Source organism: Fusarium mangiferae, assembly GCF_900044065.1.
Source record: "Fusarium mangiferae strain MRC7560 genome assembly, contig: FMAN_scaffold014, whole genome shotgun sequence".
Taxonomy (NCBI): domain Eukaryota; kingdom Fungi; phylum Ascomycota; class Sordariomycetes; order Hypocreales; family Nectriaceae; genus Fusarium; species Fusarium mangiferae.
This window is the reverse complement of record NW_024573934.1, coordinates 943,242-960,011: the sequence shown is the minus strand read 5'-3', so window position 1 is coordinate 960,011 and position 16,770 is coordinate 943,242. Positions and strand designations below refer to the sequence as shown.

Sequence of the window (16,770 nt, the reverse complement as noted above, 5' to 3'; positions counted from 1 at the left end):
TCAGCAGTTGGCAAAGCGTTCAAAATAGTGCGACGACCAATAACGCATTCATGAGCTGAATGCGGAGCGGAGACGGGTCCGAGCTGCGGGATCACCCCCGCACTGCAACTCAACAAGAGCCAGTCACGAGTGAATCAGTGATGGACTAGCGAGATGAGAGATCCAAAACGAAAGCATTGACATGGAGATCGTGGTACATTTGAGAATTGGTCTGGTGATTAGATAGAATAGGTTAGGTCGGTGTACAGTAGAAGACGGTGAGGGATGCGTGCCGGAGGTTGCGGATATCAAATTACCGATATCTACCTTTGATGCTAGTCAGGTGTTGTCACTACCGTGGGTAACAGTTATCCAATCTACCAATCTGATAAAAGCACGGGTGTTTATTTGCCAGATATGCTTGCACTGACGTGCGCGCTTTGACGACGAACGATACCACGTCAACGTGCGGATCGACAGATCAACTAGATCCGGCGCCTTCAGCTTTGACATGTTCCCACTCCGCGTCCTGAGTCAGTGCTTCCCCTTCGTCAGGAAGCTGCTTTTTCAGCCCCTCAAGAATACTCTTCAGGCCATCCGAGACCTTGGGATTACCGACCCTCTGAATCCTCTGTTCCAGCTCCCTGATCTTATCTTTCAACTCTTGCGTTTTGACATCAGCCAGATCAACTACCTCGGCATCTTCTTCCTCTTCCTCCTTAATGTCGTTCTTCTCTTCTTCTTGACGTTCAAGACCGTCACCCCAAGCTTCCGCAAACGCCTGCGCCATGTTGTGATCCTTGATCGCAAACACAATCTCATCAATGCATTCCCATCTCTCCTTTATCTTCGACTTATCGTGTCTCGGAGTGAGAACAGATTTCCAAGCTCTTGCGATTTCGCCAACGGGATTCCCGTGCGCGCCGCAGCCCCAGGCTCCAAGGACAAGCCTTTTGGACCTTTTGACCATGGCGATCCGCATAACGGCCCTCATCTTGGCTTGCGCCGTGTCGCGATCCTTCTTGTTGGCGTATGATGCTATTCCGTCCTCGTCAAGCTCAAATTCCGGACCGCGGATCATTGCTGCCGTGATGCAGTCGACGTAAAACCGATCATTCCTGTCCAGAAGATTCCCATCTTCATCTCTGAAGACCAATACCGTCGGAGTCCAAATCGAAGACAGTTCAGGAAGTCGATACCACTCGTCCTTGAGAGAAGGATACAGCGTAGTGCGCATGCATAATGATTCCTCTTGACTGTTGGCACCGTTTAGAAATCCTCCTCCAGGGTTCAGAGGCGAACCCATGTTCAAAATTGTCACATGAGCTCTCGTATTATCAAGATTAGCTTTAACACCAGCCGGTGTCTCAATATTAAGAAGATCTCTTGCAGCAGTAAGAGTGTCGGCTTCCCAGATTGAGATTCTTGGTATTTTAAGCTTTGCCAAATCCTCGTGGCGATCTTCAGCGCCTTGTGTAGATTTGCCCTTAGTTGCTGCATCACTCTTGTCCTCCTGTTTCTTCAAAAGCACCCCATAAGGTTCAGGCAAGACTGGGGTGTTTATAAAAGGTATGAGCTCTGCTGAATTAACTCCTTTCTGAGCACCGGGATATGCAGTGAGGAAGCCGGGGATGACCTTATTGACGGTGGCTTTGGCCTTTTTGGAGCGCGCATCTTTGCGAAAAGCCGCAGGCGGTCGGCCGATGGATGGCTCTGTGCGTCCCATAGTAGTATTCTGTCAGTCGTGAATTTCTCTGTGAGATAAACCTCGGAGCTTTGTGGTGATGGTGACTCAGTTCGAGATTATCAATTCGGGCGTCTTCAGTGGACACCCTTTTGTTGGGGACCTTGATGAGCAGCGGCCCAGATCAGCGTAAACTACCTACAAAGGTGCTTTCGGCGTAAACAAAATTTGGTGGCGGTAAAGAAGGCGAAAGACAAAATTATTTGTCAAAATGAAGCATCATGCACACGCCGTCAAATACTGCGCAGACTAGATCGTCGCCACTGATGACTGCCTGCCTGGCCTTGTCACATGATCAAGACCAAAGTCCGTCTTTCGGCCGAGACCTTGAATACGGAAAACACCAAGAAGCCGACAAACTTTAAACTCACGATACATGATACGATAATAGGAGCACGATAATCTCGATGCGAAATGATGAGATTAAAAGATGATTCATGACGTAAATTTTAGCCACGTTTCATGGCCTCAAGAAGTCAGTCTTGGCATTTGTAAAAGAGACATGGAACAGCACAACTCATACCAAGATCACATGAAGTACCACGTCTCAATATTTATAATCGCTAATTACTCTTCAGCCCAGCAACATGTGATCAGCCCTGCCAGCACATGAGTAGACCCAATTCCATTCACGATCAAGCCTCGGCCGGAGTTTTGGTAGGGAACGCACGGCAAATAGTGGACTGATTGCGATCCACAGTCGGCTTTTCTCGTATCCATTCCCCTCTACAAACTCCGTCGGACATTTTAAGCATGATTCCAACAGCCCAAGCTTCTTATCTCTAATTAACAAAACCCTTGTCTAGCACCTGTCAAAACCACGTTCCAGTGGATCCAGACAAGAATTATCGAAAATGTCGGCGCTGCGAGACTGCGATATCCCGACCCCCCGGGGAGATTATGCAGACTTCGTCATCAAGATCTAATTACGTTCCTTGATACCCGCAAGATCGAAAGGTGCTAGCCCCCCTTCTGCCCAAATCTGCATCTCACCACGCCCAAATCCGTCCTGTGACTCCGTCGTCACAGCAGAAATCACCTGTTGCTCACCCCGGCTTCGAGGCCCGCTCACCGGCGCTCCCGACGAAATGGAACCCCGATCTCGCCATATTATTATAAAGGGCTCGTCCTCCCGTCTTGGAAGTCCTTTTGAGGAATAGTATGAGCAATCATTGCAGATTCATAACAACATCATGTCTTCTAGACCAGATTTGCCAAGCTCTTGTGTGAGCGACGATGAAACACTACGACAAAAGACACCAGAGTCAAAGCCGCGACATAGCTCGTTGGTGAAACTTCTTTTTGACAGAACGAGAGTTGATCAAGCTGTCGAGAACCATAACTATCCTGGATCAGGCTCTTTCGAAGATCCTTTCGTTGTTAGTTGGATTCCTGATGATACAGGGAACCCGCTCAATTGGCCCAAGTGGTTGAAATGGACCATCACAATGGTTTCAGCCGCAACATGTTTTGCTGTCGCGTTTAGTTCTAGTGCCTATACAGGTCAGTACTATAGCCCTCACCAACCGATGCAGCTGACATGTTATATGACAGGTACCATCGTGCCGCTCATGATGCACTTCAAAGCAAGCCATACACTCATCACTGCTGGAGTCTCCCTCTACGTCCTGGGTTTCGCAGTCGGGCCTCTCCTCTGGGCACCGCTTTGCGAAATTTACGATCGGCAAATCATCTTCATTATCAGCTATGGCTGTTACGTCGTGTTCAGTGCAGCATGCACAGCAGACAATGGCGTCGCAACTCTTCTGGTCCTCCGCTTCTTCTGCGGCACCTTTGGCTCATCACCTCTGACCAATGCTGGAGGTGTTATCTCTGATATCTTTAATGCTGACGAGCGCGCTATCGCTATGGCGTTCTTTTCTTTGGCGCCTGCACTGGGACCTAGCTTGGGCCCCTTCATCGGTGGATACTTGAGTGATGGTCAAGGTTGGAGATGGGTAAGTCGAATAAGTCCTTGTTCGGAATCATACACTAACCATATTCTCCAGGTGATGGGATTGATGGCCATTGTTGCCGGCTTCTTCTGGGTACTTGACATGTGCTGCGCTCCCGAAACCTACGCACCTTTTATTCTTCAGAACCGAGCCGACTTCTTGTCCAAGAAAACTGGCAAGGTTTACATCTCCATCTATGAACATCAGGGCAAAGCCGATCCACCAGCTGTCGTCCTCAAGAAGGCCCTCATTCGTCCTTGGCAACTTCTATGCTTCGAACCCATCGTCCTTCTCCTCTCGATCTACGTCGCTATTCTCTTTGGAACTCTTTACATGCTATTCGGTGCATACCCTGTTGTCTTCCAGCTTGAGAGGGGTTGGTCTGCTGGCAAGGGAGGCTTGGCCTTCCTTGGAGTTGCTGTCGGGATGATCAGTGCAATTCCTACGATTGGCCTCATCAACATATGGTACATGAAGGTGACAAAAAGGTTCGGTAGTGAACCTGTGCCTCCTGAGTATCGTCTCCCCGGATGCATGCTCGGCGGTATCTGTGTCCCTGTTGGCATGTTCTGGTTTGCATGGTAAGTCCAGGTCCTGTTGCAGTATTTCCGTCTCCTAACAATTAACAGGACATCGTATCGTTCAGTCCATTGGATGTCCCCAGTAGCCGCTGGTGCCCCCTTCGGTCTTGGCATGTCTCTCGTTTTCCACAGCATCTTCAGCTACCTCATCGATTCGTACACCATCTACGCTGCATCAGTTTTGGCATCAAATGCTGTGCTGCGAAGCATTTTTGGCGCCGCCTTTCCTCTTTTCACTAAGCAGATGTACGACAACCTGGGAACTCAGTGGGCCAGCTGTGTACCGGCTTTCCTATCACTCGCCTGTCTACCGATGCCTTTCATCTTCTTCAAGTACGGCCCTGCTATTCGACAGCGGTGTAAATACTCGGCAAGGGCCGCACAGGCTCTGGCTATGGCAAAGAAGGGCTAGATCTTGAGGGGCTGCCAGATCGTTTCGTACTAACTTTTACTTAATACTGTGTCTTGACATCAATGGGCCAAAAGCGGCATACGGAAGGAGTTATTGAATTTTCTTAGAATAGAATATCATACCAGCCATAGATTATATAGAGTCAACTCAACTTTGTACATTTTCTCTCAATAATGCCTAACGAGGCTGCGCTTCGGGTTGCTCTCCTGCCTTACGATTGATAACGGCGTCTATTAAGCATAACAGCGGCATCATCTAAGCACATTCTTTAGAGAGTGAGTATGGATGACAACTGAATTATTCAACTATACGCTGTCTATCTAGTCTCTATACTTTAGAAGTCCTCAGCAGTCAAACCAACATCCTTCACCTTGGCTAAACGAAGAAGCTCCTGACCAATTGAGAGGTCCATGACACCGGTGCCAACACTCTTGTAAATAACAAATCCAGTTTCAAGCCACTTTCTTAGGTCATCAGGGCTCTCCGTGTTCTTCTTTTGGAATAACTGGCCAATCTCAAGCATTTTGTCTGTAGGGATCTCAGCTTTGACCAGTTCTCCAGCCTCTTGCAGACATCCTTCTCGGCTGTCGACTGCAACAGATCCACCCTGATACCCGACAGATGCAAAGGGCCCTGCCGGACTGATCACTTGCTTCAGAAGCTCAGGGTCGATTTCTTGCATGTCAAGGCGGTAAGAACCGATCGCCGCCAAATACCGGGTCTTGCTCAGGGCCTTCTCGGAAGTGAGGTATGATGCTGGGAACAAAGGTTCGGTGCTTGGTGTTGTAAAGAACAAGACGTCAGCATCTACCACCAGAGCCTCTAAAGCGGCTTCGCGGTCATTTGTAGGGTCAAAAGCCTGGAGGCTGATATGTGATGGCCATGGTGATTGAGCATTGGACTTGAGTGAGTCTATCAACTGCTGGGTCCTCTCCGCAGAGCGGTTGACAATGGTAACGGACTTGATGTCCTTCTCCTTCAACAGAAGTGCCAATCGAATGTGCCATAGAGCTTGCTTCCCCGCACCAAACACGACGATATGCTCTGTGTTACTCCTGAATCGATACGGCAGCATTGACCCCAGCGCAGTTCGGAACGCGGTGAGAGCAGCTGCATTGAGCGTTCCGATGGCTTGACCTCTAGCGTCGCACAGAGTCAAGACACTCTTGAGACCTGCTTCAGAAGGCTTGAGCTTTTCGCTTGGGGTGACACCGACGATCTTGACACCGATCAATTGGTCGGTAGTTCCGGGCATGAACAAGCTGACTTGGCCATCTCGATTGACGACGGCACGGTGAGGCTGGTATTGCTGTTCATTGTTGCATGAATATTGAATGAGGGCTTGCTCAAGAGCGTTTGCAAGATCAGCCACGTCAGATGACGATAACGTGTCGAGGATGTGGTTGACGTTGGCGTCTGAGAGTACTGTGAAAGGCATCTTTGAGGGCTATTTTGAGGGCATCGGCAACGTGAGATGGACGAAGTTACTGGTGATAAGCCGGACGAAATGAAGTTGGCGTTGGGGTTCTAATAATGCCGCTATCGGACACGGCCTCTATCGGCTCTAGCGGGGTCGAGCGGGGAAGTCAAGGCCCGATCGGGGCTGTCACTGAATCCTATCGCGAATGCTTTCCTTTCTCAATTACTCTCAAAGAAAGATGGCCCATTGTCTTATACATATGCTAGAATTATGTCTATGGAGAATCTGAATGATCGACCACTATGTATATAGTCTATCAAGTGCGCTGTCATGTTACTTTCAGGCCAGGATCCCATTGTTCCCTTTCTCGTCCCTCTCAGTGATCGAAGAATCACTCTGAGCATTTTGAACTACCTCTTTGGGCTCGCCTTCAACTGAACCCTGTCCCCTCAACCCCCGATAAACTGTCTTCAATTGAGGCCAACCATCAATGATGGGGTAGAAGCCTGCGACGAACATGGTTCCCCATACCCAGATAATGGCGATAACAATCCAAGCAACGAAAAAGCTCTTACCGAAGACATATTTGGCTGCGTACATCGGAAGAGGCCTGGGGTTTAGTCTGTTAGTCCATGTTATGCTGAACCGGGGATAAAGTGTATCTTACCATAGAACCCAATGTCCCAAGAATGTAGCAGCAGACCAAATTGCCGCAAGAGTACCCCAATGCTTGAGCTTCGCCTTGTCGGCGGTGTAGCTCGCCACCTTTTCTTCGTGTGTTCTCACTTCTTCCTTTGTTGAACCAACCTGGTCGAAGGCGAGACGCTCATTTCTAAAATCAGCCCATTGGTAATTGGCAGGCTTGATGAGGGAGATCACGACTGAGTAAAGGGCTGGGCTCAAAGCAGAAGCAACAGTTCCGTAAACGCAAGGAAGAGACTTTCCGGTTGACGCTACTGTGACTTCACCGTATAACGATGATGCTGAACCAAGCCAAACAGCGATACCAGTTGCCATGCCCAAAAGAGGTGAGACGATAGCAGCAATCTTTGACTGCTTTCTCCATAGAATAGTAAAGACGGTTGGGAAGATACCAGGGCATGTCAAAACACCAAGCATGTACAGAGTCCATCCAAGATCAACCTTTCCATAGTAGAGGGCGGTGGAGAAGGCGGCGGAAAACAGACCGAAGAAGACGACGCCGATGTGACTCCACCGAATGGCGTCACGATCAGTTGCGCCGCGGTTGAAGTATTGGCGATAGATGTCGAAGCTGATGATGGATGACACCGAGATGACCTGGGCGCTGATGGTTGAAGTGACAGCCATGAAAGTGATCAACAGAACGGCGGCAGCACCGCCTTTTCCGGCGATTGCGATCGCGGCATAAGGCAACACGAGACCATTCGAGATCTCCACTGAAGACATGCGACGAGGATATGTCGGGAACCGCGGAGTATCTTCAAGGGCGAGAGCGGAAAAGCTCATCAAAGTGCCGAGACACCATGGGATGGCAAAGTAGGCGATGCCTCCAATAATATAGCCTGGTACAACAGCCTGAGGTGCAGCACTAAAGGCTTTGGCGAAGAAGCCAGTGTCCATGATGACGAGACCGAAATTGGCCAGAACGTGGATGATGCCGAAGTATATAGCCTGCATGCTGTCAGAAAGTGTCCCATTCTCTCCAAGTAGCTAACTCACGTCTTTACTAGTCATGGTCAAGAATGATCCATCGTGGTTACCAGCAACGGGATGGTCCTTTCCAACCTGAACGATCAGATCATAGAGACCGCCAGGTGATCCAATCTCGGGGACGAGGAAAGCCTTGATGGTGAAGAAACATATGATGATGGTGATGACGAAGGTATGGAAGTAATCAGTCAAGAAAGTCGCTTTGATGCCGCCGACAAAGGTATACAAGACTACGCCGACGGGCAATAAGAAGGTAGCAGCGATGATATGAATGCCGGATCTAATCGAGTTAGTCAGTGACCACGTAGCTGCAGGAGAGGCAACTCACAGCGCGGATATAGCAGCACTTGCGCCAAGGAGCATGTTTGCGATAGCGATGATGTTGTTGATCAAGCACAGACCAATCCAGACAATATGACCTGACGTTCCATATCGTATACGGACAATCTCGAGCAGTGTATGCGCTTCGGGTACTCTGAGCTTACAAGAGATACCAAGTAAAGCAAAAAAGACGATCATGGGCGAGCATCTGATAAGAGTCAACAACGCCAAAAAAAATGACCGCAGGGGCAGGGTACATACCCAGCTGCAAACCAGAACGGTCCAGCGACACCAAAGTTGTATCCAACAAGAGTACTTCCAAGCATGGCCGTACTCCAAAGCCAAGACGAGATAACAGCAGACGAAGTCAAACCAGTGCCAACACTTCGGTTGGCTGTCATGAACATCTCAGTCGTCTTGTTATCTTCACCAACAGTCTTCTTCAAGATGTGAGTCAAAAACATCATGATAAATGCGATAAGGAATCCAATCGCGATAACGACGACATAGCCGACGGCTTGAGAAAGCGGTGGCTCAATGCCATTCTCGCTTGCATTCGCTCGAACGTGAAGCGACATTTTGGCCAAGAGTCTTGGGGATGTGAAAGATCCAGCAGTTCGGTTTGACTTCTCGGCGTTTTGGGCTTGGGGGTCCGTGTGATAGCTTTATGCTGAGCGATCGGCAGGAACGAATCCATGTCGTTTGTATAGCTTTGATGATGCAATGGACTATCATTTGCTAGATAACTGCCGGGCATCAATCTGATGAACCGTGGAGGTCAGTGGGGGATCTCATTAGTCGATGGAGTTCCGCCAGACCGGTTATCTTCCGAATCCCGGGATCTAGTCCCTTCTTCCTATCTAAATTATATCATTATTGGTGTGCTTGTGAAATTTGGAGCTTGTGATAGGCGATAAGAGTAGTCTTCATATGTTCATGGGGTATGGCGTGAGAGCTCCTAGCGATGGCGATAGTGCCAATCGCCGTCACGCCATTCAGCAACAATGTGAGAAAAAGCGGAAGAATATTATCCCCAAGCTTATCTAGGAACTAGCATATTCAGATGCAACAAATCAATAATTAGGTTCTAGATGGCAAATGCGCCCTTGTCAGATGGTGGGGACAGGCATTCCATGCATGTTATATACAGCTGGAATATTGTGAAGATTATTGGTAGATCAGAGGGCGCAGTGAGAATTCTCAATATTTAATACCTGAGGCCAAAACGCAGCAACACTGTCTATTAGATGACTTTGCATAATCAGACTGAGGTGTGAGGCCGGCAAGAAGACTATGATCTTTCCCCTCGCCATCATTGCAGGCTGACGCTAAGTCTAGGCCGGGGATTTTATAGAATGAAGGAGACGAGCAGAATTTATCGTTCTAAACTCACTGGTCGGTCTATTCTTGACTCCTGGAATTTCACTCCAAATCCCGCATTTCTCTTATCGTGGATCCCGTCTCGGCGATCGGATCAGCGTCTGGGATCTTGACCTTTGTTGAAGCGGGTCTCAAGCTCGTAAAAATAGCTTACAGCATACACAACTCGATTGACTCTCGAGCGAGTCATTGTTGGATATTGCTAAGAAGTGGAGAAGAACTTTAACGGAATTAGTCAGAGCTTTGAATGAAGTTAGACCAAAGCAAATTTCGCCTTGTCCCTTCAGATCTCTACAACCTGCCGTCAAGGCGAATGCCAAGGCTGAAGACATCGAAGGCCTGGAGAGCCAATTAAAAGACTACCACAAGACTCATTAACGTCAATCTTCCATATCACCTGAAACTCGGGATCTAGAAAATCAACAATAATAAATTTCATACGTTCTCATCACAAAAGAAAGACCAACTGACTAAATGGATTGGAAACGATTAACACTCGTACAAAATATGTTTAGCTAACTCGTTTGAAAGGTGCAAAGAAGTTTGCTTCCATTTCATTCTTCTTTTGGAAGAATAGATCGAGAGCGCAGAAGTCATTAGACGGACTCTGCCGCTCAATGCTTCACGAACGTATCACAAGAGCGGCCTGATCTCATACCTGGAGTTTCACCTGTCCAGTGGGGTCGAGTGAAACATGCTTCCTCCAAGGTTGAGAACCAGCAACAAATCCCATTGTCTGCCATTAATAACCCTCTAGAGACACGTTTTAGGTACGCGGAAGTTTTCTAGCACCACAGATTCTGTATTTCCATTAATGGTCTCGACGGGGTTGAGCCTGGCGTTCAAGGTAGAATGGACTACATTGACTCACTCAATGTCCTTTGACGATAGATGATTCAAGCAGATGGGAACCTAAATCTTCGCCTCTTAAGTAGAGACGATGGTGTCTTCATGGATGACCATGAAAGTGACCCTGGATTACCTAGGATATGGGAATTATTTTAATGATAGCAGCTTCTTTAACTTTACGCCTTAGCATAAAGCCTAGTAGGACTAATATTATATAGCTAGTTAGTAGAGATTTATCCACATTCCACATTCACAACAAGAGCATCATACAAAGAAAATACAATCCCAAGCTACATAGCCAAGGGCATATATAATATATAGAACACAAAGTTCTTTGCTATAACCTGGATGCTTATTTTCCTGATATTGCATTGTACAGACTTTAACATAAGAGTTACTTCATATTCCATCACGCTAACCACTCTTAGTTGTGTTCTGAGTAAATGTCAGCATCCAATTAATAGATTTAATATGCGAATAACGGTGAGACTCACGAATAGTCCAGGTAACACGAGCGTCATTGCCACTACCGCCCTCACGCTTGATACTATAGCCAGCGGGCGCGCTCTCACTGTACCCGTTGGAACCACTAAAAGGGTTGTCGAAATTAAACTTGAAATCACCAGCGGAACTGCCGTATTTCGCCCACCCCTGGTCACCGGTCATGACCCCAGCGGACTCGGCTTGGAAAGTCTTCTTGTCATTAGCGGGGATAGTGTTGGCAGTATCGGAAGGGCCAAAGTTCAGAGTCCATTGGCCATGGTCGCACCCGCTACCGGTAAGATTCAGCGTGAGCGAAGTGTTGTTGACGATGGTGCAATGGGTAGAGCGAGATGGAGCCATAATGAAGTGATTTTGCTAAACGAAGTAGTGTATGAGAGTAGATAATTATGCTGTGATGGTAGAGTGAGTTGGAAAGAAAATGATGAGGAGAAAGGGGGATGCAGGCCCTATTTATGCATTTCTCCTTCTTTCTTCTTTACATAATGATAACAACATACCTAAGTCTAAGCATCTATGGAGGCGGAAATTTCAACGAATGATGCTGAGTTCCATGGAGGCATCATGAGATCAGTTTATCCAGTTGGCAAAGCTCAGCTCGGTTGGTGCGCTGTGGCTAAGCAAATTCTATCCCAATTAGCCCATCTTTGACTCTCACTATGGGTCACTATAGAGCGTCCTGTGCTATTCAGCTCGCCACAAGCTTAAACACTAGTACAATATTATATGTGGCAGAAACGCATGAAGCTAACATAACCATGAGACATGGCGCTACTGGAATGTCAAGGCCATCGAAACGCTTTCTAATACCATTAGAGTATTGCCAGCTCGCCAAATACCCATATGCTAACCTGAAAGAATTTTCCTCTCATATTGACAAGCTGGAAGCATCTCCCGGCTGTTCCAAGTTAGATCAAGCCAAAAGAGGGATAAGTCCACACTGAAGTAGGGCATGACTGACAGTGGGGCTAAGTCAAAACTAACGTTAGATGGTAAGAGCCGGGCCAGAGCTGCAATTCTCAGTTGCCGTTAGAGTAGCCCCATCTATCTGTTATCTGTTTTTGATTTTTTATCTACGGCATCTTGGTTTTATTTTCAGGATAGTTACTTAAAAGGCGGATGTGCCTATGAATGTTGCAGTAATTCCCCACCTTTAGACCAGTCTAGACAACCAGAGTCAAATAGTTTCGGCGATAGCTTAATGCAGCCAGATCACACATGATCCTCTCAAATAGGTCATAGCGCAATCTTGGCGAAGACAAATGCTTAAAACGTTCTTCCGGCGGGTTGCAGGGCAAGTGCCTCAGCCAGCCACAATAAACAAATGTCTCAAATCTCATGGTTTCCATCACGTTTCCTTTCACCGGCTATTGGGTGCCTCTTTACTTCTAACATCCCAGCCAAGTCAAGATTGGGCCTTGACTTTAGGGAAAGTCCTCACTTGAAGGCACTGGTGGGCAAATAGCGATGAAAATACCGATGACTTTGTAAATCTCGCTATCAGACCAGGTCTCAACTGCCCATGCCACTTGGTGCAGGTTAGGTGTAGTAGATTGAACGCGAAGAGGCATATCCTAATTCAAGAGCTAGGAGCCCATAAATACAGAAGGACTGCAGATAAATGTGTTTTAAAGGCAGAGAAGAGGTTTGGTAGCCTCCAAATCGGAATGGTGGCTGAGACTCAACTCTGTAGCTGTATGATCCGACATTCTCAATAGCGCCCATGCGAAAGTTGGGATCTTGAATTGGAACTCTCAGCAGTAAGACACTGTCGTTGCGGAAATTCTGTTTTTCCATGTTCCTACTCTAACGGTAAAGCGATCGGTGTTGAGAAAGGGACCTATGTAGCTACTATTAGTGACCTTTGTATGCCAAGAGGGTGCCCGAAGGTGTGTGCTTGCTGTTCTCTATTGCTCCGATGAAGATAACTCTTTTGTCCAGGCCACAGATGAGCCATCGAGAATAAGATTGGACGGATATGGGCAAACCATGATGCAGCCAGAATCGTGATCCGCGTCGATCTCGTTGGCGGGGTATGGATTATTCAAAATATTATAATCCACCAGCTATTAGGCCTATCGACTTATAATAATAATACTTATGTAGAGAACTTTAGATTTATTTTCTAAGGCATAAAAGGACTGCTTCAGTATCAATTATGTGATTCAAAAGTCCTAAACGATGCAGATGCTTTAGATAACTCGGCCAAAAAAAGACTTACTTGGTCACTCTCTTCTCGTCTCGAAGAATTGGGAGATATTCGTTGAGCGAAGTCTCTTTAGAGTGAATTCGGAATGCCCCTAATTACATCTACGATGAGGTCAGAATGGCGCAACGAGAACTAGGTTGTTCCGGACCAAATTCCCTTGCCTAGGCAAATCTTCTTGGCCTGTATTCTTTCAACTTTGAATGGCATTTAGGCTACTTTATGTACCCTGGAAACAAGGAGCTGCCCATGTTGCTGCATCCTGGCTACATGTAAAGTAACCAGAGTATTGATGACAATGTATTTTCGAGATTTGAAGACTTTTCATGTTATCCCATAGGAATAAATGAATCTGTTTCTCGATTTTGGTGTAGCAGAGCTCGTTGCAACATGCTTGAAATTGAGAGGAATGCCCCCAGTCAACTGGAACAGAACAGTTCCCATTTTAGGAATGAATTACATTTACCGACTGGTCTAATAGGCACAATTTATTCGTTTTTCTGGACTGCAACTGCGAGCAATTGGTAGGCAGAGTCTTAACCTCAGACCAAATCAGTTTCCTGAAACGCCTCGCAATGTTCGCCGCGTTTTGGGATGCTGGAAATGCTCCCATTGCTTCTTCGGCCCTTTTCTGGAAAGCCCGTAGCACTGAGTGTAGCACTGACGGAGAATGTTGAAATTTGACCCCGTACTACGAGACAATTGTCGTACCTCTCCCCAATATATTGCATACGTGTCTTTCCCGTCGTCTTCTTGTGTGATCTACAAACAAAGAGGTTGGCTGAACTCCTCAGATCCTGCCGTCCTCATGCCCAATCATAGGTAATCTTCCGAAACTGGCGTAAAGTGATCGACACTTGGATGGAGCTAAGACTGGCACTTACCAGCTCGAGGCGGTGGCTCCAAGCGCCATGTTGTGGGGTACCGCAGATCTTGTCTTGTATGCCGTCCCATATTGACGATCCTTACGTCAATATTGCTCAGGCTCGCTCACGCCAAACGAATGGATGGAAACACCGAATAGGGTTTTCCACTATTTCAGCTCGTTCAGCTCAAGCCTCTTCGGGAATCGTCTGACCAACGAGGAACGAGAAGCGAAGACAATGACATGTACGATCATCGGTGTAGCCCATTAGCCCATCTAGCCCAGTTTCTGGCTCCCGGTGTTGATCTCGGGCCGCGCTTTGGGCGTCGTCGAAAGTTGACAGCCATAAGTCGATTAGTGCTCACGCGAGCAAATACTTTACTTGACGCTATGCCCATCTTATCTTGAGCTTGGACACCATTTTGTGTTTCTTTACATCACCAGCTACTATGAGATACAACAACTTCATCAAGCCAAGCCTACCAAATAATGATAGGTGCCTTTATTATGATAGTCCTCTTTCGAAATGGCAACTTGGCTCCCTAGATCCACTCTCGCCAATATATGCAAGGTCTCGAAGTGAGCGAGCCAGAGCACCAACACCCATTGAGCATAACGGCCATGTATATGACCTGGTTGGTGTGAACTCTCACCAACAACTCATTTTACGAGATCAATGTGCTTTACACTTGGACATTCGCATCGAATGTTTCGCTGGACGTGCCGCCATCTTGGACGGCGTGACGTGGCAAGTCGATTACCTTGAGGCTATTCCCGATCCCCTTGACTTCACCAAACCTCCCCGGCGTGTCCTTCATCTCAAGCGGTGGACGGGAAAGGGTCAGATTCAGAAAGCCATTGATGAACCAGACAATCTTCGGGCAATCTTTCCAGGCTCAAGAGGGAAACATACGTTGGGCCCGATTAAGCATGGCATTGTACGCATGATCCCAACCGCATCCCGACAGCGAATTCACAAGCCATTGCTTGCTGGGACAACTTTCGAAGCTCGGTTACGAGGTCGTGAGCTTTATGGCCCGTTCCAGATCGAGGTTAAGAAAGAAGGCCAACTGGTAGCCAAGCACGCTCTAGACGGATTGTGTCTTATTAAATTCGCCATTGAGCCCCATGAGATCGCGCCGTCATATGTGAGGGTCAATTGTCCCGACTTTGGTGGTTGCTTCGACATTGATGCTTTTCTTTACTGCGAGGATAAGCTTCGATGTCGGGCAACCAGTGTTAAAGCTATCAAAGCGATGAGATTGCCCACAAGCGATCGTGATCTCATGTTTGGTACGCTACCACGAGGCCCAGTACCGCTTCTCACAAATGGCCTGGATCACCTTGTCGTCTTTGAGAAGTTTATCCGAGAGTGCACAGTCCCTTGTCCAAAGACCCCTCGGCAACGGCGATTGACAATATTGAATCTCTCAATGTGCGATCAAGGCGATGCCAAGATTGTAGTCGACGCGCTGGTTGAATTTCGAAAGTACAATCCAGATGCGATCATGTCTATCGTGGTTTCAAAATTGGGGCCTACGATTTATCAGGATACGCCAGCTTGCAGGGAGTATGTCAGGCTTCTTGAGTGCAATCGAATTCACATCGATATGTTCACTGGCGTTGATGGTCCAACGCGCCAAGTCGTGCACGCCAAAGCGATAGTCATCGACGACAGGACACTCTTCAGCACCGGAGCCATCGTAGATACCAAGCCAATTGACAAGGCCGACTTTTCCATCGAGCTTCCGCCCACGGCAGCAAAAGCTTTTCAGATCTACATGCAAGAAGCCATCCTCGGTGGCGTGAGCAATGAACGTCGGGCTCATCTTGGATCACAGCTCGCTAGTCTGGGCGTTATAATAAACGACCCCATCGCGAGTCTGACCTACATTAGTCGCGCGCAACATACACTACTGCGCGGTGCTCGTCGCGATCTTCTCGTGAGCGTTTCAGAACTTGTTGATCCAAAAATCACGAAACTCTTGGTGAGACGCGCAGCCAACGGCGTGATGGTAACGATACAAGTCCGTGAAATAGACGCGGCGTCATCAAGAATTCTTGCCCAAGCGATGCGGCGCTACGGCAAGCGGCTGACGGTGGAAGATGTCGGCTGGTGGGAGCCGCGACCGCACTATAACGCGATCATCGCAGACGATAGTCTCGCGTATCTGGGGACGTCATACTTCTGGCCAACACAAAGAAACATGATTCACCAAGGTCGATCGCTTGAAAATGGGGTTTTGCTTGAAGGAGAGGCTGTCAAGGTTTTGAGGAAGCAATTGGATGAATTGCGCGATCGTGCGTATACTAGTAGTGACAAAAGTGACAGTGATATAGCGTAGCTACGGGTTGAATCTCAACAGGATGGCGATTTTCTTTCGTGGGATGTTGTTTGTTCAAAGTTGAGGAGTGTCAGGACGCGTCTTCGTCAGCCAATCAACGTCTCGCTCATGGTAAAGTTCGCGAACCGGTGGCTGCTGGATTCAGTTTAGCGTATCAGTTTCGATTCAAGAATCACAAGCAAAACGAACAACAGGAGCCTAAAGGCTCATAAGCATTATGAAAATGATCGGGACAGCGAGTACAGTGCTATCGTTAATAATAGCACTTACTTTGTACCTGTATTTTATTGTCATTCCTAAGAGGAATTGCTTGCTTTCGAACGATAGTGATCGTGGGGAAAAACTGTAAATTCGGCGTAGTTTTTTGTTTCATCGATGATCTTCCAACCCTTCCAAGCTACACCTCACCTCAATTCTTCGTGAAAGATTCAAAGTTCAAAGCCAAATATCTACTAATAGTTTTTATTAAATAATCCCCACAATATTGGGGACGGTTGTCCTGTTTTCCATCGATCTGTTC

The 16,770-nt window shown here is 47.5% G+C and overlaps 6 protein-coding genes across 6 annotated transcripts; 2 read left to right on the top strand and 4 right to left on the bottom strand.

Annotated features, from left to right (window-relative positions):
- Positions 1 to 460: 460 nt before the first annotated feature.
- FMAN_14874 (uncharacterized protein) lies at positions 461 to 1,705 on the bottom strand (the record flags this gene model as incomplete). The annotated part of the gene is made up of 1 exon (XM_041822818.1): positions 461 to 1,705. The coding sequence occupies one exon, from the start codon at positions 1,703 to 1,705 to the stop codon at positions 461 to 463; it is 1,245 nt and encodes a 414-aa protein (XP_041688461.1).
- A 1,211-nt stretch (positions 1,706 to 2,916) lies between these two features.
- On the top strand, positions 2,917 to 4,671 carry FMAN_14875 (putative mfs-multidrug-resistance transporter; the record flags this gene model as incomplete). The annotated part of the gene is made up of 4 exons (XM_041822817.1): positions 2,917 to 3,226; positions 3,278 to 3,681; positions 3,733 to 4,259; positions 4,308 to 4,671. The coding sequence occupies 4 exons, from the start codon at positions 2,917 to 2,919 to the stop codon at positions 4,669 to 4,671; spliced, it is 1,605 nt and encodes a 534-aa protein (XP_041688460.1).
- Positions 4,672 to 5,005: 334 nt separating this feature from the next.
- FMAN_14876 (uncharacterized protein) lies at positions 5,006 to 6,109 on the bottom strand (the record flags this gene model as incomplete). The annotated part of the gene is made up of 1 exon (XM_041822816.1): positions 5,006 to 6,109. One exon carries the CDS (start codon positions 6,107 to 6,109, stop codon positions 5,006 to 5,008), a length of 1,104 nt encoding a protein of 367 aa, XP_041688459.1.
- A 321-nt stretch (positions 6,110 to 6,430) lies between these two features.
- Positions 6,431 to 8,682, bottom strand: FMAN_14877 (putative DUR3-Urea permease; the record flags this gene model as incomplete). Its single annotated transcript, XM_041822815.1, has 5 exons — positions 6,431 to 6,701; positions 6,759 to 7,744; positions 7,793 to 8,063; positions 8,112 to 8,312; positions 8,366 to 8,682. The coding sequence occupies 5 exons, from the start codon at positions 8,680 to 8,682 to the stop codon at positions 6,431 to 6,433; spliced, it is 2,046 nt and encodes a 681-aa protein (XP_041688458.1).
- Positions 8,683 to 10,757: 2,075 nt separating this feature from the next.
- Positions 10,758 to 11,176, bottom strand: FMAN_14878 (uncharacterized protein; the record flags this gene model as incomplete). The annotated part of the gene is made up of 2 exons (XM_041822814.1): positions 10,758 to 10,768; positions 10,828 to 11,176. 2 exons carry the CDS (start codon positions 11,174 to 11,176, stop codon positions 10,758 to 10,760), a joined length of 360 nt encoding a protein of 119 aa, XP_041688457.1.
- A 3,178-nt stretch (positions 11,177 to 14,354) lies between these two features.
- Positions 14,355 to 16,250, top strand: FMAN_14879 (uncharacterized protein; the record flags this gene model as incomplete). The annotated part of the gene is made up of 1 exon (XM_041822813.1): positions 14,355 to 16,250. One exon carries the CDS (start codon positions 14,355 to 14,357, stop codon positions 16,248 to 16,250), a length of 1,896 nt encoding a protein of 631 aa, XP_041688456.1.
- Between the last annotated feature and the right edge of the window lie 520 nt (positions 16,251 to 16,770).